This window comes from Acanthopagrus latus, chromosome 11 (genome assembly GCF_904848185.1).
Source record: "Acanthopagrus latus isolate v.2019 chromosome 11, fAcaLat1.1, whole genome shotgun sequence".
Taxonomy (NCBI): domain Eukaryota; kingdom Metazoa; phylum Chordata; class Actinopteri; order Spariformes; family Sparidae; genus Acanthopagrus; species Acanthopagrus latus.
Window position 1 is genome coordinate 12,882,346 of NC_051049.1, and position 16,381 is coordinate 12,898,726.

General features: G+C 43.5%; 1 protein-coding gene across 9 annotated transcripts in view; it reads right to left on the reverse strand.

Annotated features, from left to right (window-relative positions):
* Positions 1 to 302: 302 nt before the first annotated feature.
* Positions 303 to 16,381, reverse strand: part of tle2b (TLE family member 2, transcriptional corepressor b) — an 88,691-nt gene continuing 72,612 nt past the window's right edge. For all 9 annotated transcript variants that reach the window (XM_037114670.1, XM_037114672.1, XM_037114669.1 and 6 more), the window contains 10 exons: positions 12,558 to 12,725; positions 11,964 to 12,114; positions 11,170 to 11,339; positions 10,338 to 10,414; positions 9,241 to 9,490; positions 8,691 to 8,938; positions 8,012 to 8,159; positions 6,874 to 7,024; positions 6,643 to 6,719; positions 303 to 3,566 (listed from right to left, as the gene is read on the reverse strand). In XM_037114670.1, coding sequence (XP_036970565.1) covers positions 3,459 to 3,566; positions 6,643 to 6,719; positions 6,874 to 7,024; positions 8,012 to 8,159; positions 8,691 to 8,938; positions 9,241 to 9,490; positions 10,338 to 10,414; positions 11,170 to 11,339; positions 11,964 to 12,114; positions 12,558 to 12,725 — 1,548 coding nt within the window. In that variant the 3' untranslated portion in view covers positions 303 to 3,458. The remainder of the gene's footprint in view (positions 3,567 to 6,642; positions 6,720 to 6,873; positions 7,025 to 8,011; positions 8,160 to 8,690; positions 8,939 to 9,240; positions 9,491 to 10,337; positions 10,415 to 11,169; positions 11,340 to 11,963; positions 12,115 to 12,557; positions 12,726 to 16,381) is intronic.

Here is a 16,381-nt window from a genome sequence, read left to right on the forward strand (position 1 = left end):
TCTTAAGTGCGAGCCTCTCGTCCATGAGGAAAGGGATGCTGCTGTTAAGTTCTTTTTTTTTTTCTGGGGCGGTGAAGACAAGCTGACCACCATGTCCTTCAATTAAAGTGTAACAAAGACAGACATCTCTACAGCCGATATCTGCGATACTCTGCATCTCCAACCAAAATAATCTATGTGGATAAGTATCACTACAGCTAAGAGGGAAAATATGAATTTTTCATTTCCTCATGGGAGCGGATGAAGGGTGTTGAGGAAGAAATATGGGCATTTAAAACAGATCCACGCGGCAGACACCTGAAAAGGATGAACACAAGTTTGGTTTATTTTTCACACATAGTATTTCATGTACAGCACATTGGAAATGCATCAGGAGGGAATAAGACACGGTGCATTTAAAAAAGAAAAAAAAAAAAGTAAGGTTCCTTGGCTTTTTAAAAGAGAAACCAAACATGGGCTTGTAAAACAGAAATACAAACTTTTTATAGTGTTGGAACAGAGAAAGCACAGGCAGAGGAGGGGGAGAGACGCTACTGACAGCTGAAGAAGAGTATCAAATACAATGTCCCAAATATTCACACTATACCACCGAATGCATAGCCATTATACAGCATTGCTCTGAGTAGTATACAAGCTTATTCAGGTCTGCCTGTGGCTGACTGGCAGAAAGGGAAAGAGGCAGGCGAAGGCATTGAACTGTACAGATGATCTCTGACTCCTCGCTGGTACAGTAGCCATTGTCGGAGTCCCGAATGATTTCTTCTGTGCTGCAGTGACCAACATGACACATCTTGCTAAAAGTTTATACAACTGGAGCATAATTTGCATACTGTAAAGTAAAATTCATCCCTCTGTCACACTGCAGCTGTTACACCGTTGAATGATTTGTCTTGTTCTATCAGCGCGAGTGGAGCGTTTGCATGCAGTAAAAAGTGGGACCTCGCCGATGGCTTATTCTGTATCGTCATGTCGCAGCCGTTGTCCGCTGTACACTGACCACACACTCAGCAGAGACATAGCTCAGTTGCACGATAAAGGACTGAAAACAGACTATAGCACATTGACTTGCACAGTTGAAATGAAGGGAATAAAAAACAAAAACAACAAACAGAAGACAGAGGATTTCTTTTTCTTTACACGGGAGTGCTGATGTTGGACGCCCTCTGCCTGTCACCATCACCAAGGATTAAAAAAAAAAAAAAAAGAATACAGTTTTGAAATAAAAAAAAAAGTTAAAAGAACAAAAATATAATCCCCTGTCTGTGCTCCACTTTATTTTCCTCTGTGTTTGATCCCCCTGAACCCGAAACGCAGTCATGGGCAAACCCCCAATACATAAACATATCAGTACATAAAACGAGCAATCACTATTCATAGAAAATACTGAAATAAATGAGTAATAAAAGAAAAGCTTGAAATGTGCCTTTTTTTTGTAAGTCTACACATTGGTGACGCATGTTCTATAGAAGCAGAGCGCTCTGATACACAGTTTGCCTGCTGGTTTTGGGATATGATACAAGGAGAATCGAAAAAGTAAGAATCTGGTTTGAAGGAAAAGGGTTTGACATTTTGGAAAAAAACTGGAAAGCTTTTTCCCGTTCTGCTAAAAGTTAGATGAGAAGGAGGATTCCACTCTTACCTTGGTGGAGTAAAGAGAGCAACAGCCAGCTGCCGGTAAGTTTCGCTTAGCATAAAGACTGGAAATGACAGTCTAACCCTAACCCTTTTTACTAAATACTAAAATTTTGCTTGCGGAACTCACTGTAACTAAAACCATTATCTTTTCCTAAACCTAACCAAGTAGTTTTGGGGTCTGAACCTAACTGTGTTGTCTATAGGGAGATCAAGTAGAATAAACAAACAAGATATAACTGACTAACTGGTAAACTTCCACTGTGCTGGTTGGTTGATTTTGTTACCGTTTGCCTCTTTTCAGTCTTTATGTTGAGCTGGGTTAGCATGCTGCTGCTGGTAGCTTCATACTCAACCTACAAAGAATAGACTGGAATCAATCTTCTAATCTAAACATCAACAAGAGGGCTGATGAGTTTTAATCCCAAAACGTCAAACTTTTCCTTTAAGGTGTTTAACATCTCAATTAACAGCAATCAATAGCTTACCGAACAAGATTTAGCCAGAGAACACTAGCACATCAGCAGGCAGGCAGAGACGGAGATAATGACTCCGATAAACATGTAATCTCATCTGCTTTGCAAATGAAAACAGCAACCGGTTGCATAAAATTTGAAAGGATTCGGATAAGTCGCTGCTTAGTCGGCTGCTGATGGCGGCGTAATCGGGTGGTGTTAATTTGCCCTCTTGTCTGCCTTACAGTGAAGTTGGCGTGCTGCTACTTCATCTAGCTGACAGTGCCTTTAATGAGAGTGAGTGCAGCGCCCGGTGTCAGGAGAACAATCCAGAGGAATTAGAGGGAACAGCTCGGCTGATGTTCTCTGTTTGTGTCTGTGGGCCCTGGGAGAATCCCATTGACTCGGCTGCTCATTAGACGCTGCCTTTGTCAGACCAAAATAAAATAGATATTAAGCAGTGAGACGGGGAGCGCTGCGATGAATGTTTAATTGGGTGCTCTGTGTGTTGTGTGTGTGTGTGTTTCTGTCTTCATAGGATTACCTCAAGGGGGTGTATCCGTGAATGTGTGTGTGTGTGTGTGTGTGTACTCTCGCCCGATGACGTGTGCCTTGTGTGTGTAGCGGAGTGTTTGTGAGCGGGTCTGCGTTTCATGTCAGTGTGTGAGGATATCTGAGGCGGCCCCCCTCCATCTCGGAGCGTCATCGTTCCCCAGCTCCTGACACCTCTCGCTGGGGAGAGCGAGCTGCGGCGTCAGCCTCATTAAGGCTTCCACTGTCTGGCTAATGAATCGATTGTGTGGTATCAGTGCTCCTGGCTGGCGCTCCCACAGTGCCGCTCCGCGCCTCCTCTGGGGGCCTCCCTTCCACTGAGCTCTTAATCAGGAAACAGCCCTAATTACCCTGCCACCCTCCACCTCCCCCTCTCCCTCCTCCTCTTCCTCCCTGTCATTTCTCTTCCTTCTCGCTTTCTCTCCTCCTTCTTGTCTTTCCCTCTTTTCGCTTCCTGACTTTATCTTTATGCTCCACCGCCCTTTTTCCTTTGTCCTTCTTATCTCGCTGCTTTCCTTTCTCTCTCTCTCGCTGCTATCATGCCTCATCCTTGGGCTGAGAGTGGAGGGGGGGGGGCATTTGGGAGCCTCCATGGTAGCTTATATCACAGCAAAAAAAGGGGGAGAGGGGGTGATGTATTAGGGGTGAGGGTCAGGAGTACTGAGACGGAGGTGCTGTTGTTGCTGATGTAATGAGGATCAGGAGCGGTTGGCAGGCCGACTGGTCGCCCTCCCCCATCCTGCGAAACAAAAAAAGAAAAGAAAAAAAAAAAACACCCCAAAAATCTCCGTCCTGTCTCTTCCCATCTCGTCCCGGCCCTCAGTACACCACCTCGTACACCGTGGCCTTCTTGTCCCCGGAGCCTGTCACTATGTACTTGTCGTCCGGGGAAACGTCGCAGCTCAGCACGGACGAGGACTCCTTGGACTGCGAGCGAGCGAGCGGAGCGAGAGACAAACCCAGGAGGGAGAGACGGAGGGAGAGGTGTGATGATAGATGGATGGGGACAGATGGAGGGACACAAACACAAAGAGAAAGATGTTAGAAAAGATATGACTCATCACTTAATACTCCATCATACAAGACATATTTGCATTTCAAAAACAGTCGGCAATTATTTCCAAACAGACTCTCCACAGCTCCAGGATGCTGACTCACTCGTCTGCTTCGCTGTGAGACACGCTGCACTCGCTCTCCTTTTTTTTTTTTTTTCCTCCCCCCTCTGGAGAGATGCAGCCTCATTAACTGCAGGTTTAAGCGTCACAAGCAGCACAGGTCTGCTCGTCTGCATGAACTGGCAAAATGTACAATCCTCTCCTTCCTCCTCTTTCTTCTCCTCTGTGTCTGAGAGCCAGACCTGGGCACCTGGCTTTAGATGATCTAAAGCTCTTTCTACTCCCCGTCCACCTCCACCCCCCTCTGCCTCCCACTGCTCTATCATCATTTATCTTCCTTTCTTACTTCACAGACTCTCCTCCTCCACCTCCTCCCACTCCATCTTCTTAGGCTCCCCTTTTTGCTCCGTCCACAACTCTCACGACGACCCCTCCTCCTCCCTCCCTCCCTCCCTCCCTCGCTCCCTGCTACAGGCACAGCAGGGCTGTCAGTCATGAAGCCACTGGTGAGTTTGGACGAGCCAGAGATGAAGTGGGACTGAGAGATATGAAAACAAAGGGGACATGGAGGAAGACTTGACCTGATACTCAGAGACTTAACATCCTCTCATGTTACAGTGTTTATTAAGTGGTTCTCTGTGTGTCTGTGATACTTCCCATATTAACTGCGTTCTGATTAAAATGTTATCCATTGTTTTTTCTCTTGTTCCTCAGAAAACATTTCTTCAGAAGTCTCTGAAGTCTTTGTAATGATGAACTGTTTAGCTGCAAGAATTAGTCAAATAATCAATCAACTGATTTCTTTTTTCAAATTAAACGTTTCTGGTCAGTTTTTAGTATAAAATATTCAAATGATCTGATTCCAGCTTCTTAAAGGTGAATATTTCCTGGTGTCTTTACTCCTCTATGACAGTCAACTGAATCTCTTTGGGTTTTGGACAAAACAAAGATGTTTCAAAATGTCATCTTGGCAAAGAAAGTGTTCCACATTTTTTGCTATTTTCCGTCAATTTATGGACCAAACGATGAATTGATTACTTGAGGAATTGGCCACCAGATTAAATCAGAACATTCAAATGATCATTAGTTGCAGCCGTAATCAACTGTACTAACATCAGGGACGACGCTGGGAATAAGTGCACCTCATTGTTCCACCCCTGATGAGTTTGTGATGTTGTATTTTTATGAACATATTAGATTCTTTTCATTAAATCAAACCAAACACTACCGGGGACCATCAGGAAAGCCTCAATTTAAATTACAACAAACAAAAAATCTAAAGAAGACAGACTGCGTTCATACTGCTGTCTACACAGGGAGCTTCTCCTCTTCACCAATTACTCTAACTTAAAAGAACAATGTTTACATTTGAGGAGAGGAAAAACCTCTTCTGGTATCACATCTGTGTTCCAAAAAGAAACCTCTTTATTCTAATTTGCTTGAATGTTTGCTGTCCATCGTGCCATGATGGCTTATGATGGCTCACTTGCTACATAATTGATTAGTAATTTATCTAACCAACATGCCATCAGATTCTTTTTCTCCCACATGAGACACAAACTGAAACTGAAGAAGATTTGGCACTTTTGGTTGAACAGTGATTGACTGTTGCAGATTACATGAACACCCGTGAGCATTACAAACACCACGAATCATCTAAGCACTAAGTGTCTCGGTAACAAACCTGACTTTGTGGAAAGAAACAACTGAAAAAAACACACAACGTCAGCTGTTATTTGGCCCTGTGATGCGAGGTGATGCATCCTGGCCACTGACGCAGGCAGACACAGACAAACTTGGCAACTCTGTCCTCTTTACGCAAGGCTTGCATCATATGTCCACATATTTTGCATCATAACTGAGGGTGAAATTACAAAATCAACAAATCAGCTCTTTTGGCTGTAAAACACACACACACAGTATCTGCAAACCAAGAAACAGGAACAGAGAAAAAAGTAGTGTTAGAGTAGTGCTACAGAGTGTTAGAGAAAGACAAAAATGGTTAAGCACAGAGAGGGAGAAAAAAGGACAACACCAAACAGAGAAACAAGGGAGGGACGAAAGCAAGAAAGGAGACGGAGGCCGAAGAGGACAGTGACAAACCCGGGAGGAGGAAGAGGAGAGAGAGAAAGCAGCTCTGTATAACACGGTGACAGGAGGGAGCTGCTTGGCAGGGGAAACGTTTGGCATTTGGATAACAAAGCAGATAGCCAACATTCTCCTTTCAGTCCACAGGGAAAGAGACAGGAGCCGCCAAACCTGCTGCCCACTGTCGCTTACAGAAATATGACACACAGGCACACACACACAGACACACACACACAAAACACCACTCACCTTAAATGTACCATGCTAGTTTCATTCACACCCAGATGAACTAGCTCAGCTAAAAATATTGCACCCCTGCATATTCATGTTTCAACATTTCCTCAAATGGAGTGAGTGAACGCGGAGGAATTATTACATTTGTTTTGTGTTTTGTGAGTGTGTGTGTGTGTGTGTGTGTCTGTGTGTGTCTGTGTGTTTGTTCGTGCGTGTTTGGCAGCCTGCACTCTCTGATAAACCTCTGCAAGTCACTATGGATCAACAAACCTGGAATAAAAAAATAAAAAACTGTTTATCGTTCGCTTTCTCCCTCTGAACTCCCTCATCTCTTTTCTCTCTTTCGCCTCCAGGGCTCACTGTGTGCGTGAGTGTGTGTTTGTGTGTGCGTGCATACCAGAACAGGAAGCAGAGATAGCTTCAACAACACTATCCACACTGACTAACAGATGACTCTGCAGCCCCAAATACAGATACACATGCACACACATATATTTATACACAGGCTTGAATATGTGTATACAGAGAGCATAAACATCCTCAGAAACGACGCGCTCAACTCTCACCTGGAAAATACTGGCTCCATATGGTGTCCTCCATGCATTCAACAGATTGTCTTTTCCTGTGCTCACGAACCACTTGCCTGAAATAACACAAGAGAGTGCTGCGTGTTAAACAAAAGAAAAAAAGGGGGAGATTTGAGGCACAACGACTGTTTATTAACTGCATAATGTGTGTGTAGTGAGTGGTGAAATGCGCTGAAACCAGCCCAAGTTGTTGTGTGCACGTGTCCGTACCGCAGTAGGCGAACTTGAGGGAGAGAACGCAGCTCTCGTGCAGGTGCAGCTGGTACTTGTCAGGTTTGGAGACGTGCAGGACTTCCACGTTACTGCTCTCCATTCCCACAGCCAGCCACTCGCCTGTCGGACAGTAGCCCAGGGAGAAGATCTGGGAGACGAAGAGGGGGAGGAATGGAATCAAAGAGGAAGGAGTGGAAGTAAAACGGAGAGGGGAAGAACACAGAGGAGGGGAGAGCAGAAGATAAATGGTGCAGAAATGAAAACAAAAATGGGGAATGGGGGATGAGGGAGGAAAGGAGATAAGGTCGATGAGAGAAGGAGAACAATGGAGGGAAGTAAGGAGGACAGATGAAGGAATTCAGTAGGAATGACGGAACGAAGCATATCGAGATAAAGATGATGAGTGAGAACAAAAAGGAGGAAAGATGATGGAAGTAAGTAAAAAAATGAAAGAATGGATAGAGGTTAATATAGAGTGAGTTAATAGATTGGTAAGGAAAGAGAGAAAGAGGGGGAAAGTGGCGAAGAAAGTCATTACACGCCGGATCGAAACAGTGGTCAACTCTGTAGCTGTGCTCTGACGGCGAGGAGTGAACGAGAGAGGCAGTGTGTGTTTGAGAGGACGCCTGTGAGGTGAAATCACGTTGGTGTTTGTCGATGTGTTAAATTAATGAGGTGAGATCTGTGTAGATACACTGTGGCGACCCTGTAATGTGCTGCACCTGTATGTGCGTGAGACATACGCACCGTTTATGATACGTGTGATGCAGGCGCGTCAATAGAGCTGCAATGATTGGTTGATAAATGAGTCATTTGAAAGAAAATTAACCTCCTAATGTTTGACAACAGATTCATTGATTCAGTCACTTTTCAAGCCAAATTGTCTTCTTAAACGTGAGGATTTGCTGCTTTTTTTGGTCATTTATGGGTTTTGGACTGTTGGTTGGACAAAAGAAGTAATCTGAAGACGTCACTTTGGGCTCTGGGAAATGTGATGAGCATTTTGAGACAATTTATAGCTTCAAAGGATTAATCGCGAACATAATCATCAGTTGCAGCCCTGTTGTACCTGTTCCCGCTGCAGTTTGTGCATGTGTTGAGCTGTATACCTGAGAGTGTAAGTGTGTATTTTTACCTGCGAGGTGAAGTCGTGTTGCTGAAGCTGGCGTCCCTCCCGGAGGTCCCAGCAGCGGACAGTGTTGTCCAGCCCTCCCGTCCACAGTTTGGTGCCGTCGTTGGAGATGTCGATGCAGCTCGCCCCGTCTGTGTGGCCCTGGAACTGCCTGCAGGGAGGAGACGCACAAACACTCTACAGACTCTGCATCCTGTGTGTTTCTTTGCTTCTTTTTTTCTCCTGGAGGTGTCAGAACAAATATATTTGAATCCTTCCCTCCCTGTAGCATCTACTGCCTTCACCCCACCTACACCTAATTTTCCTGTCTCTCCTCTTCCTCCTTTGCTTACCACAGTATTTCCTCTTCATCTGCCTCAATTCCACTTTCTCCTACCTAGCCAGAATTTAGATGCTTCATCTGACCCATATCTCCTTAGGCTGGTTCACCTCCCCCCACACACCTTTACCTTAGCTGAGGAAATCCCAGACTGCAACGATTTTCCCTCCCTCCCTCTTACATATTTTATCACCTTTTCTCTCTATCCCTCATCTCTCCTCAAGAAGTTACTGAAATATTTCCACATCCTCCAGCCTTTCACTCCCTCTCCCCTCTGCTCTCCCCTGGCTACAATCTATTTGTAGAATCTTTTTTTTATGCACTTTTTCTCCTTCCAGTGTCCTCTCTTTCCTCTCCTCTTACCTGACCAGAGTCTGGTTATGAAGGTCCCAGACCACGATGTTGCCGTCGCTGCAGCAGGAGAAGCAGACCTTGTTGTCTGGGGAGATGGCCAGAGCGTAGCAGGCGGGAGCAGACGACGTCAGCTCCGCCTTGATGCGAGGGGTGGGCGTGGCCAAATCCCAGATCGACAGTGTGCTGGCCTCACCACCAACAATCAAGGTTCGCCCGTCGGGGAGGATTTTACAGGAGCGGATGTAATTATCTCTGTTCTGATTGGACAAGAAGAAAACACAGTTAGCGTACACTTAACGTGGATGAGGGGAAAACTGTGCTGATGGGACAGATGGTAACATGATTGGGCATATTAAGGAAATTAATGTGGACATTTTGATGTCAGTTTGCATAATTGGGGAGGAAAGATGACACAGGCAATAAAAACAAAACAGCTCAGTGAATATACGAAACATACACGTTTGTTTTGCATTGCCTGATATGAATGTTCCTCGATGTACCCATTTCTATTTTTAACACTTGTGTGTTTGCCTGTTTGATATCATTCCTCGTGCCTCACCAGACAGTCCAGCTGGGCCATGGGGCTCTTGCTTCCTGGCTGGCTGATGTCCCACACCTTGACGCAGCCCTTTCCTCCGGTGTAGACGTGGCGTGTCGAGGTGCTGATGGTGACGGCGCACACCACCTCTCCGTGGTTCAGGCTGTGAATCTGACGGGCGTGTCGTGGGATACCTGGGCCCAGCAGGGCGTCAGGAGGAAAGGGCACCGGCTGCATCTGGCCGTCTGCGCTCACGTGGAACGAGTAGGCACTGTGGAGGACAGAGAGAGAGAGAGAGAAGAGGACAGAAAGATTTCAGAGCTGAACAGCCAGAGCTAAAAATAAAGAGTTTAGATGAACAGGAACTGCAAAGGAAATTGAAGGACTGAAGAGGACAAGACAGAATCAACCAATCAATGAGCAAGTGAAAGCAGAGGAGCTACAGGTAAATATACATCCACACACAAGTCAGAGTGCAAAGTCGTGAAATCTGACGACACCCTAATGGCCTTGCAACTCTAGTGATATTTGCCCAAACTCTGGCAATTACTTGGTCCACTGTAGCTGTGGGCGGGAATGCATAATGGCAGATTGTGTTACAGGGCAGAGTCAGTGTGGCATTGCTAATGGCCGATCAATACCGGAGCGGTTGGAAGCCAAGGCTGTTTTATGATTTCGAATTAGCACTGCAAGAATGAATTGCTGCTCTGCAACAAATGACAAAAACAACACAATATTCTCAGTCAGCAGAGCCTGTGTGGACTGTGTGCAAGTGTGTTAGTGATCTGGACACTTCCACAGTATCTACAGCGTTTAGGGTCAATGTGCAGCACTGAATGGCCAAAATGCTCTATTTTCACATATTTCATTTATTAATAATTACTATCAATAAAAAAGAAAATTAACTATTTGAATGCCATGTGTAACAGTGGAATATATTGCAAATGACAGAGCTAAATATGCCAACACTTGTGGTAGCAAAATGCTTTAAATATTTGTCAGCCAAATTCACATAACCTCCCAGTTTCATTCCAAAATGTATTATAGATAGAGGACATTGCATCATATGCTTTCAAATTTCATCCCCATACTGGATGCCTGCAGAAACACAAACTCACGGTTTGCCACCGGAGGAACCAGGCAGAGAAGAGGACAGCCCTGGGGCCCTCAGGTGAGACCGAGAGTCATACGCCACCTGGTGGGGACAAAAGAGCGGAGACACAATTAATGGCTTGACAAGACAAAACAAAATCAAAACAAAAAAAAAAGCAGCAACTGTTTATCAGCCTGAAGGCAGAATCATTAAAAGAGGTGTAGCGAGTAAATACAAAACTTATGCAAATAAATTCAACAGAATCTATTTTTTTAAAAAGCTAACAGGAACAAATTTCATGTGACTGGTAACAACAAATCTATGAAGACAGACTCATTCTACTATGAAGCAGAATTAAAACAGTGGGGCGATCAGAGTAGAACACAAGTCCGCACTGTGAAAACTGAGCTGTAGTGTGTGAGTGTGCTGACACTGATATGTGATGTTGTGAGCATACTGCCATTCCCCAGCGTGATGACAGGGTGGCGAACGGGGCACCGCAGTGAACATCCTGCCTTACGGCTGAATTATGTGGAAGTCTTGTGGGAGCTACGTGCTGAGGCTACATTACACAACAGTCCCGTGACAGCTCACATGCACATCAACAAAAATGTAACTACATGTCATCGCTACGTGGGCTCCAGGAGACTGTAAATTAGACCACTTGGCTGCTTTGTGTTTTTGTTTCTGATGCTGGACATCATAACTTTGAGTATGATATGAATGTGCAACACTACCTGATAATGCAGAACACATTCATCTAAATTTCAGCAGTGCTATGACAGTCTGAGGGTTAGATCTGATGCTCAACTATAAATCAAACCTTGACAGGGAAGAATAATTTGGCCTTTACTCACCATGGGGCTCCGGGAGTAGGCGTTGGCTGCTGCGCTGATTTGTGGGGAGAGAGTCAGAGCCCCACCGAAACCTCCTGGGCTGGCAAGCTCCCCATTCAGTCCTGCGTGGGACACCACGCCAAAATGAGCCGGGTATGAACCGGGGGGCACAGACATAGGACTGCGGAGAGCTGGGGAGGGAAGGAGAAGAGGAGGGACGGATTGAAGAATGGAAATAAAGTGGGGAAACAACATACAAGCACCGTCATAGAGGAGCTGAGAAGCTTTTTCTTTTATTAGAGTTTATTAGTTTTAAGTTTTGGGCCAAAAAGCTGTCAAGCACAACCGCAGTTTTCGCTGTTGGTCACAGCAGTAGCAGGTAGCAGTTAAGAGCCCTGCTCAAGAGCACAAAGGCAACAGATACAGTCAGGGGGATCTCACTTGTTTAAATATTCAAAATGTCAATCGTGTTTGTTGTGTTTTGTTTTGCTCTATTCGGGGATGAAATTTTGGCAAGAAATCAGTAACTCACAAGGCAATAGTGATGTCATCACATAAACAAATGAGGATATTGGAAAAAAAACAGCAGGGCAAGAGGACATGGTATGAGGGGAAGAGGTAGGCTGGGTGCAAATCCCATTAGGGTCATGACAGCCAATTCAAGGAGTTCTTCGGTCCAAGAGATAAACGTCAAATGTTGAGTGATGTCACGCTGAAGAACTTTTTGAGTCAGTGGTTACACAAAAATGTAATAAACGTTTATAACAGTTAGAATATCAAAACTATCTGTTTTCAAGCTTTTTTAACGGTCTCACCAAGGGGGTCTGCACTGGATGCTGCTTTGCTGACTAGACGAAGGCAGGAGGTGCTGGGACCAGGCGCTCCTGGTGCTCCAGGGGTTAGGGCCTCACGGTGGGACGGGGAGGGGGTGCCAGACTTGGACAGTGGTGACTGGGACTTATCCATCTGTAGAGAAATCATACCAGATATAAAAAATAAAACACATGGCTGATTTGTCATGGGACCATTAAGTTCTCGTTTATTAGACTGTCAGCTTTTGACTGATCTTAATGATAATAGAGGAATTTGTCTGAGTCCTACAGCCACAGGTATCTGTGCCAGTGATCCATGTAGCTGCTCAACTTAGTTTAATAGGACAGGGATTAGTAACTGTTCAAGCATTTTGGGTTGTACAGTTTTGAAGTGCTTTTATTCCCATAGTGAAACACCATAAATGATGGCGTAACATGGAACAGGAATGGACAACCTTAGGGTACAAAGTGAATAGACATAATTTTATTACAGAAAACGCCTGAAAATCTTATTAAACATGTTAAAAATTACAGTAACACATCAGAAAAAAAGGGAAAATGCATACAGAATAATTCCTAACAGTCTATCTATCTTACCTGTGCAGGGTCCTTGGATTTCCCTGGGGTGGGGCTGCGGGGGTTTGGGGTAGAAGGGGCCTCCCCTGTGCTAGAGGAGCCCGGGAGCTCTTTCCTCAGGGTTGGAGCTCGGTCTAACCCATTGCCGTGGGGGGAGTGAGGAGGGCTGCCCACAGGAGAGTTTGGCTCCTCAATGTCAAAGAGAAAGGGTAAACTTATGGAAAGTGTAAACTGGTGCTCATCTCCCTTCAGTCTAGGAGAGTCACAGTGCTTCAACTACTGTTCAGTGTTATCCTCAAGTCCATTTTACAGCACTTCATCATGATGGCATTCTGTCGATCCCTGTCCTTAAATTAACTTTTCACAATTATTTTATTTGCATTAAATTTACACTTTTGAAGAGCTTTACTACAGTGTTTTTATACTGTCCTCCATATACTTTGCTATGATATGTATATCTGTGTGTAAAGTATGTAATGCTGCTCAGACTAGTGTGCAGCCACATTTTTCTGCCTGAATCTGATTGCGTAAGTTTGAGAAGCAACTGAGAACGTCCTGAACACGATTCTAGCCTGACACATTTAGCCTGCATAGTTGTTACCATGGTTACAACTAGCCTGTTTACCCTAATTTATTCTTGAACACATTTAAACACACGTACATATCCCACACACTACACATATTTATTCTTGCACCATATTTTTCATTAGAAGAACTTGACAGCATCATGTCAACTGAACTGACCGCATCCTACCCAAACTTGGTAATCAATTTCTAAATTTCTTGGAAGAATTGTTTTAGTTTGTATGTGAATGATGCTGCCTCTCAATCAATGCAACGAATAGGTGAGATGTTTGTTACCATGATAATGTCCCACTGAACAATCCTTCCTGATAAATATATAAATCACTGTGCAATCATGAGTGATACCACCCTACTGCTCCAACTGCAGTTCCATATTTAATGTCTCACCTGAAATAATATGCCCCTTACATTTTGTAATGCATTTATTGCCTTTTTCTTTTTTCCTCTTCTCCTTTCTTCTACTTCTATGTATTTTTTTTTAATTTCTTTTTATTTTTTATTTTTCTGTAAGTCAAAAAACTGCAGTTTCTACAGCAAAAAACATCTCTTCTGTGGGCCAGCATAGTCTCAAAATACCAAATACATAAAATGCTGCAGATTCTCACTTAACGGATAAAACATAAACTCTCCTGTCACAGTCTGTGTTCTGATTTGTAAAGGAGTTCAGGGCTCAGGGAACATTTACATGAAACAGTGGAGATTGTCACTGTCGCTGGTACAGTAGTGTTTGGACCTGGAGATAATGTTGCTGTTACAGCTGCTTTCATCACTGGAGCCACTGTTGAGCCAGCACTGCCTCCCCCGGAACAGAGCAGAGTGCTGGAGTAAGCACTTCTCACTGGGTCACAGTGATCAGCACAGACATTTTAGTGCTTAGTACGCACACGCACACGCACACGCACACACACACACAATCTTATACTCAAACAACCACACACATAGACATACTCATGGGCATAAAGAAATGCACACATGCTCGCAGCGGCTCCGTGTAAGGTCAAACACATGCGTATACATTCCCTCTAAAGCACACACGCACACTCACACATGCACACGCACGCACACACACCAATCACAAGAAATTCCCTCCCTTTTTCTGCCATTACCCACATTTGTCACATTTCTCTTCTTTCTTGCTTTTGTACCAATTTCTAAATCACACAAGAGACCAGTTCCGCCTTTTGTGCGCTATATCAAAAACAGAGAGCTCAGATAAAACATATTTTGGTACAGTGCGTGAAGTATTTAAAGAACTAAAATATTCCAGGGACACAAACGGCTTTGCATATATTACACGAACCAGACTGCAGTTATCTAATGAAAGACGGGAGGAGAAAAGGGGGGAAGGTGGAGCGAGGTAAAAGAGAGGGGAAAGAAAAGAGACAGTGAAGAGACGGAAGAGGTCAGAGAGAGAGAAGTGTTAGATCAGAAAAGATACCAGACCAAGAATTTGTGAATGTGTGTGTGTGTGTGTGTAGATGGACACATTTCGTGACATAAAAAGCAGCAGCTTATCAGGAGCTTACATAGGAGCTCTTCCTATTTACAAGGAAAGTGCAGTGGAAAGCTAAACTAGCTACAGACCTTCTGACTCAATTCACATTTCACAGATCCAAACAAAAGACACACACACAAACAAACAGGCGCACGCACGCACACACACACACACACACACACATACACACACACACACACACACACAGATGAGCCAAGGTTACTATAGAAGACATTAAAACAAGCCCATGAACACACAGCACTGTATTTTATATTTTTTAGTTTTCTTGCTTGTTAGAAGTGTCAAACTGAAATGATTACTTGATAGTCAGACAATCAGGCTATTCCGTGAATATCATAATAATTTTGTTGTTTTTCAAGCATAATACCGAAAAGTTCACTAATTTCCAGCTTCTAAGATGTGATTATTTGTTACTTTTCTTTAATTATATGAAAACAACTCTCTCCGGGATTTTGCCTGACAAAACAATTATTTTATAACATTTTACAGACCAAATAATTTATTCTCCTGATCTGAAATATAATACTAATAGATTTTTCAATAATGGAAATAATTGTTAGTTGAAGCCAAGTCTGTGTAAAACGTTCAGGGTGTATGAAGTAAAATAATAATCACTTCCTGCAAACCAACTGAAATAAAACAAAAACATAATCAATTATCAAATTATGATATCAAATCTATCCAGTCTTTTACTCAAGACAAGGGACTGGCAAGGGACAGGCAATTTTCCAATTAGGTTTATTTGTGGCTTTCTCTACATGTAAAAAGTAAGCTGGAATATATTTTCTTAATCAAAGACTGTCAAAATACTTAAAGCTTTAAACTAAATGAAAACAAAAAGAAACAAACAAAAAAAGCGATTAAAAAAAAGGCCAAATCTCGCAAAACAATAAAGGAAACAACAAATTAGTCAAATCAAAATAAAGCATGTAAAAAACCTGACCTCACACATTTACACTGTGCACATAAACCCAGATCTGTGTGTGAACTGAACTATCAACAGCCAGCCAGACAGGCTTATGGAGAGGACAGAGGGGGTTTCAAAAGCTGTGGTAAGTACATCTATAGTCATTCCAGCGAGCAACACCGGTCTTCCCAACATTGCATTCATGCTTTATTCATGTGTGGGCTGTAACACAGTGTCAGGGAGCTTGTGTCGGATAAAGGCAGCTTGCAACTTGTGGCTTTGTAAGGAAATCAAAGATATTTTCTCTGACAGCAATGCACAGCAACCCTGCAGAAGGATGTAGCTGTGAGGAGGTGTGTGGGAGAGAGAGTGAAGTGTGAGTTCTGTGAGTGACTTAAGATATTTTCCAGATGTAGAGATGGAAAATTGTGAGTAAACATTGGTAGTGAAGGTGGAATATTAATTTGAAGAGGTCAGAAGAAACTATTGACTATTTTGTGAGTGTGGTCACCAGTGGATGAAGTTTCTGGGAGGTTGGCTCATTAATAAAATTTTCCACTAAGCAATGCCTGTACAGAAAATAACCCATACGTCCCTAATGGGTCACTTTCTTGATAATAATATTGCAGGTAAGCTACAAACATAATCATAATTTTCTACCAGCTTTGCTTGCTAAGGACTTCAAAGAAACAACCCAACGCAGTTAAAAAGTGTGTTTACTGTGTGATTAATTTTCATCTACGAGACAAATGTTCTCCTTTACAGAAGGCACAACCACAGATTATGCCGTATAAATGAGCACTTAGCTTTAAAGATGATCCAAGCTGTTATTTCAGC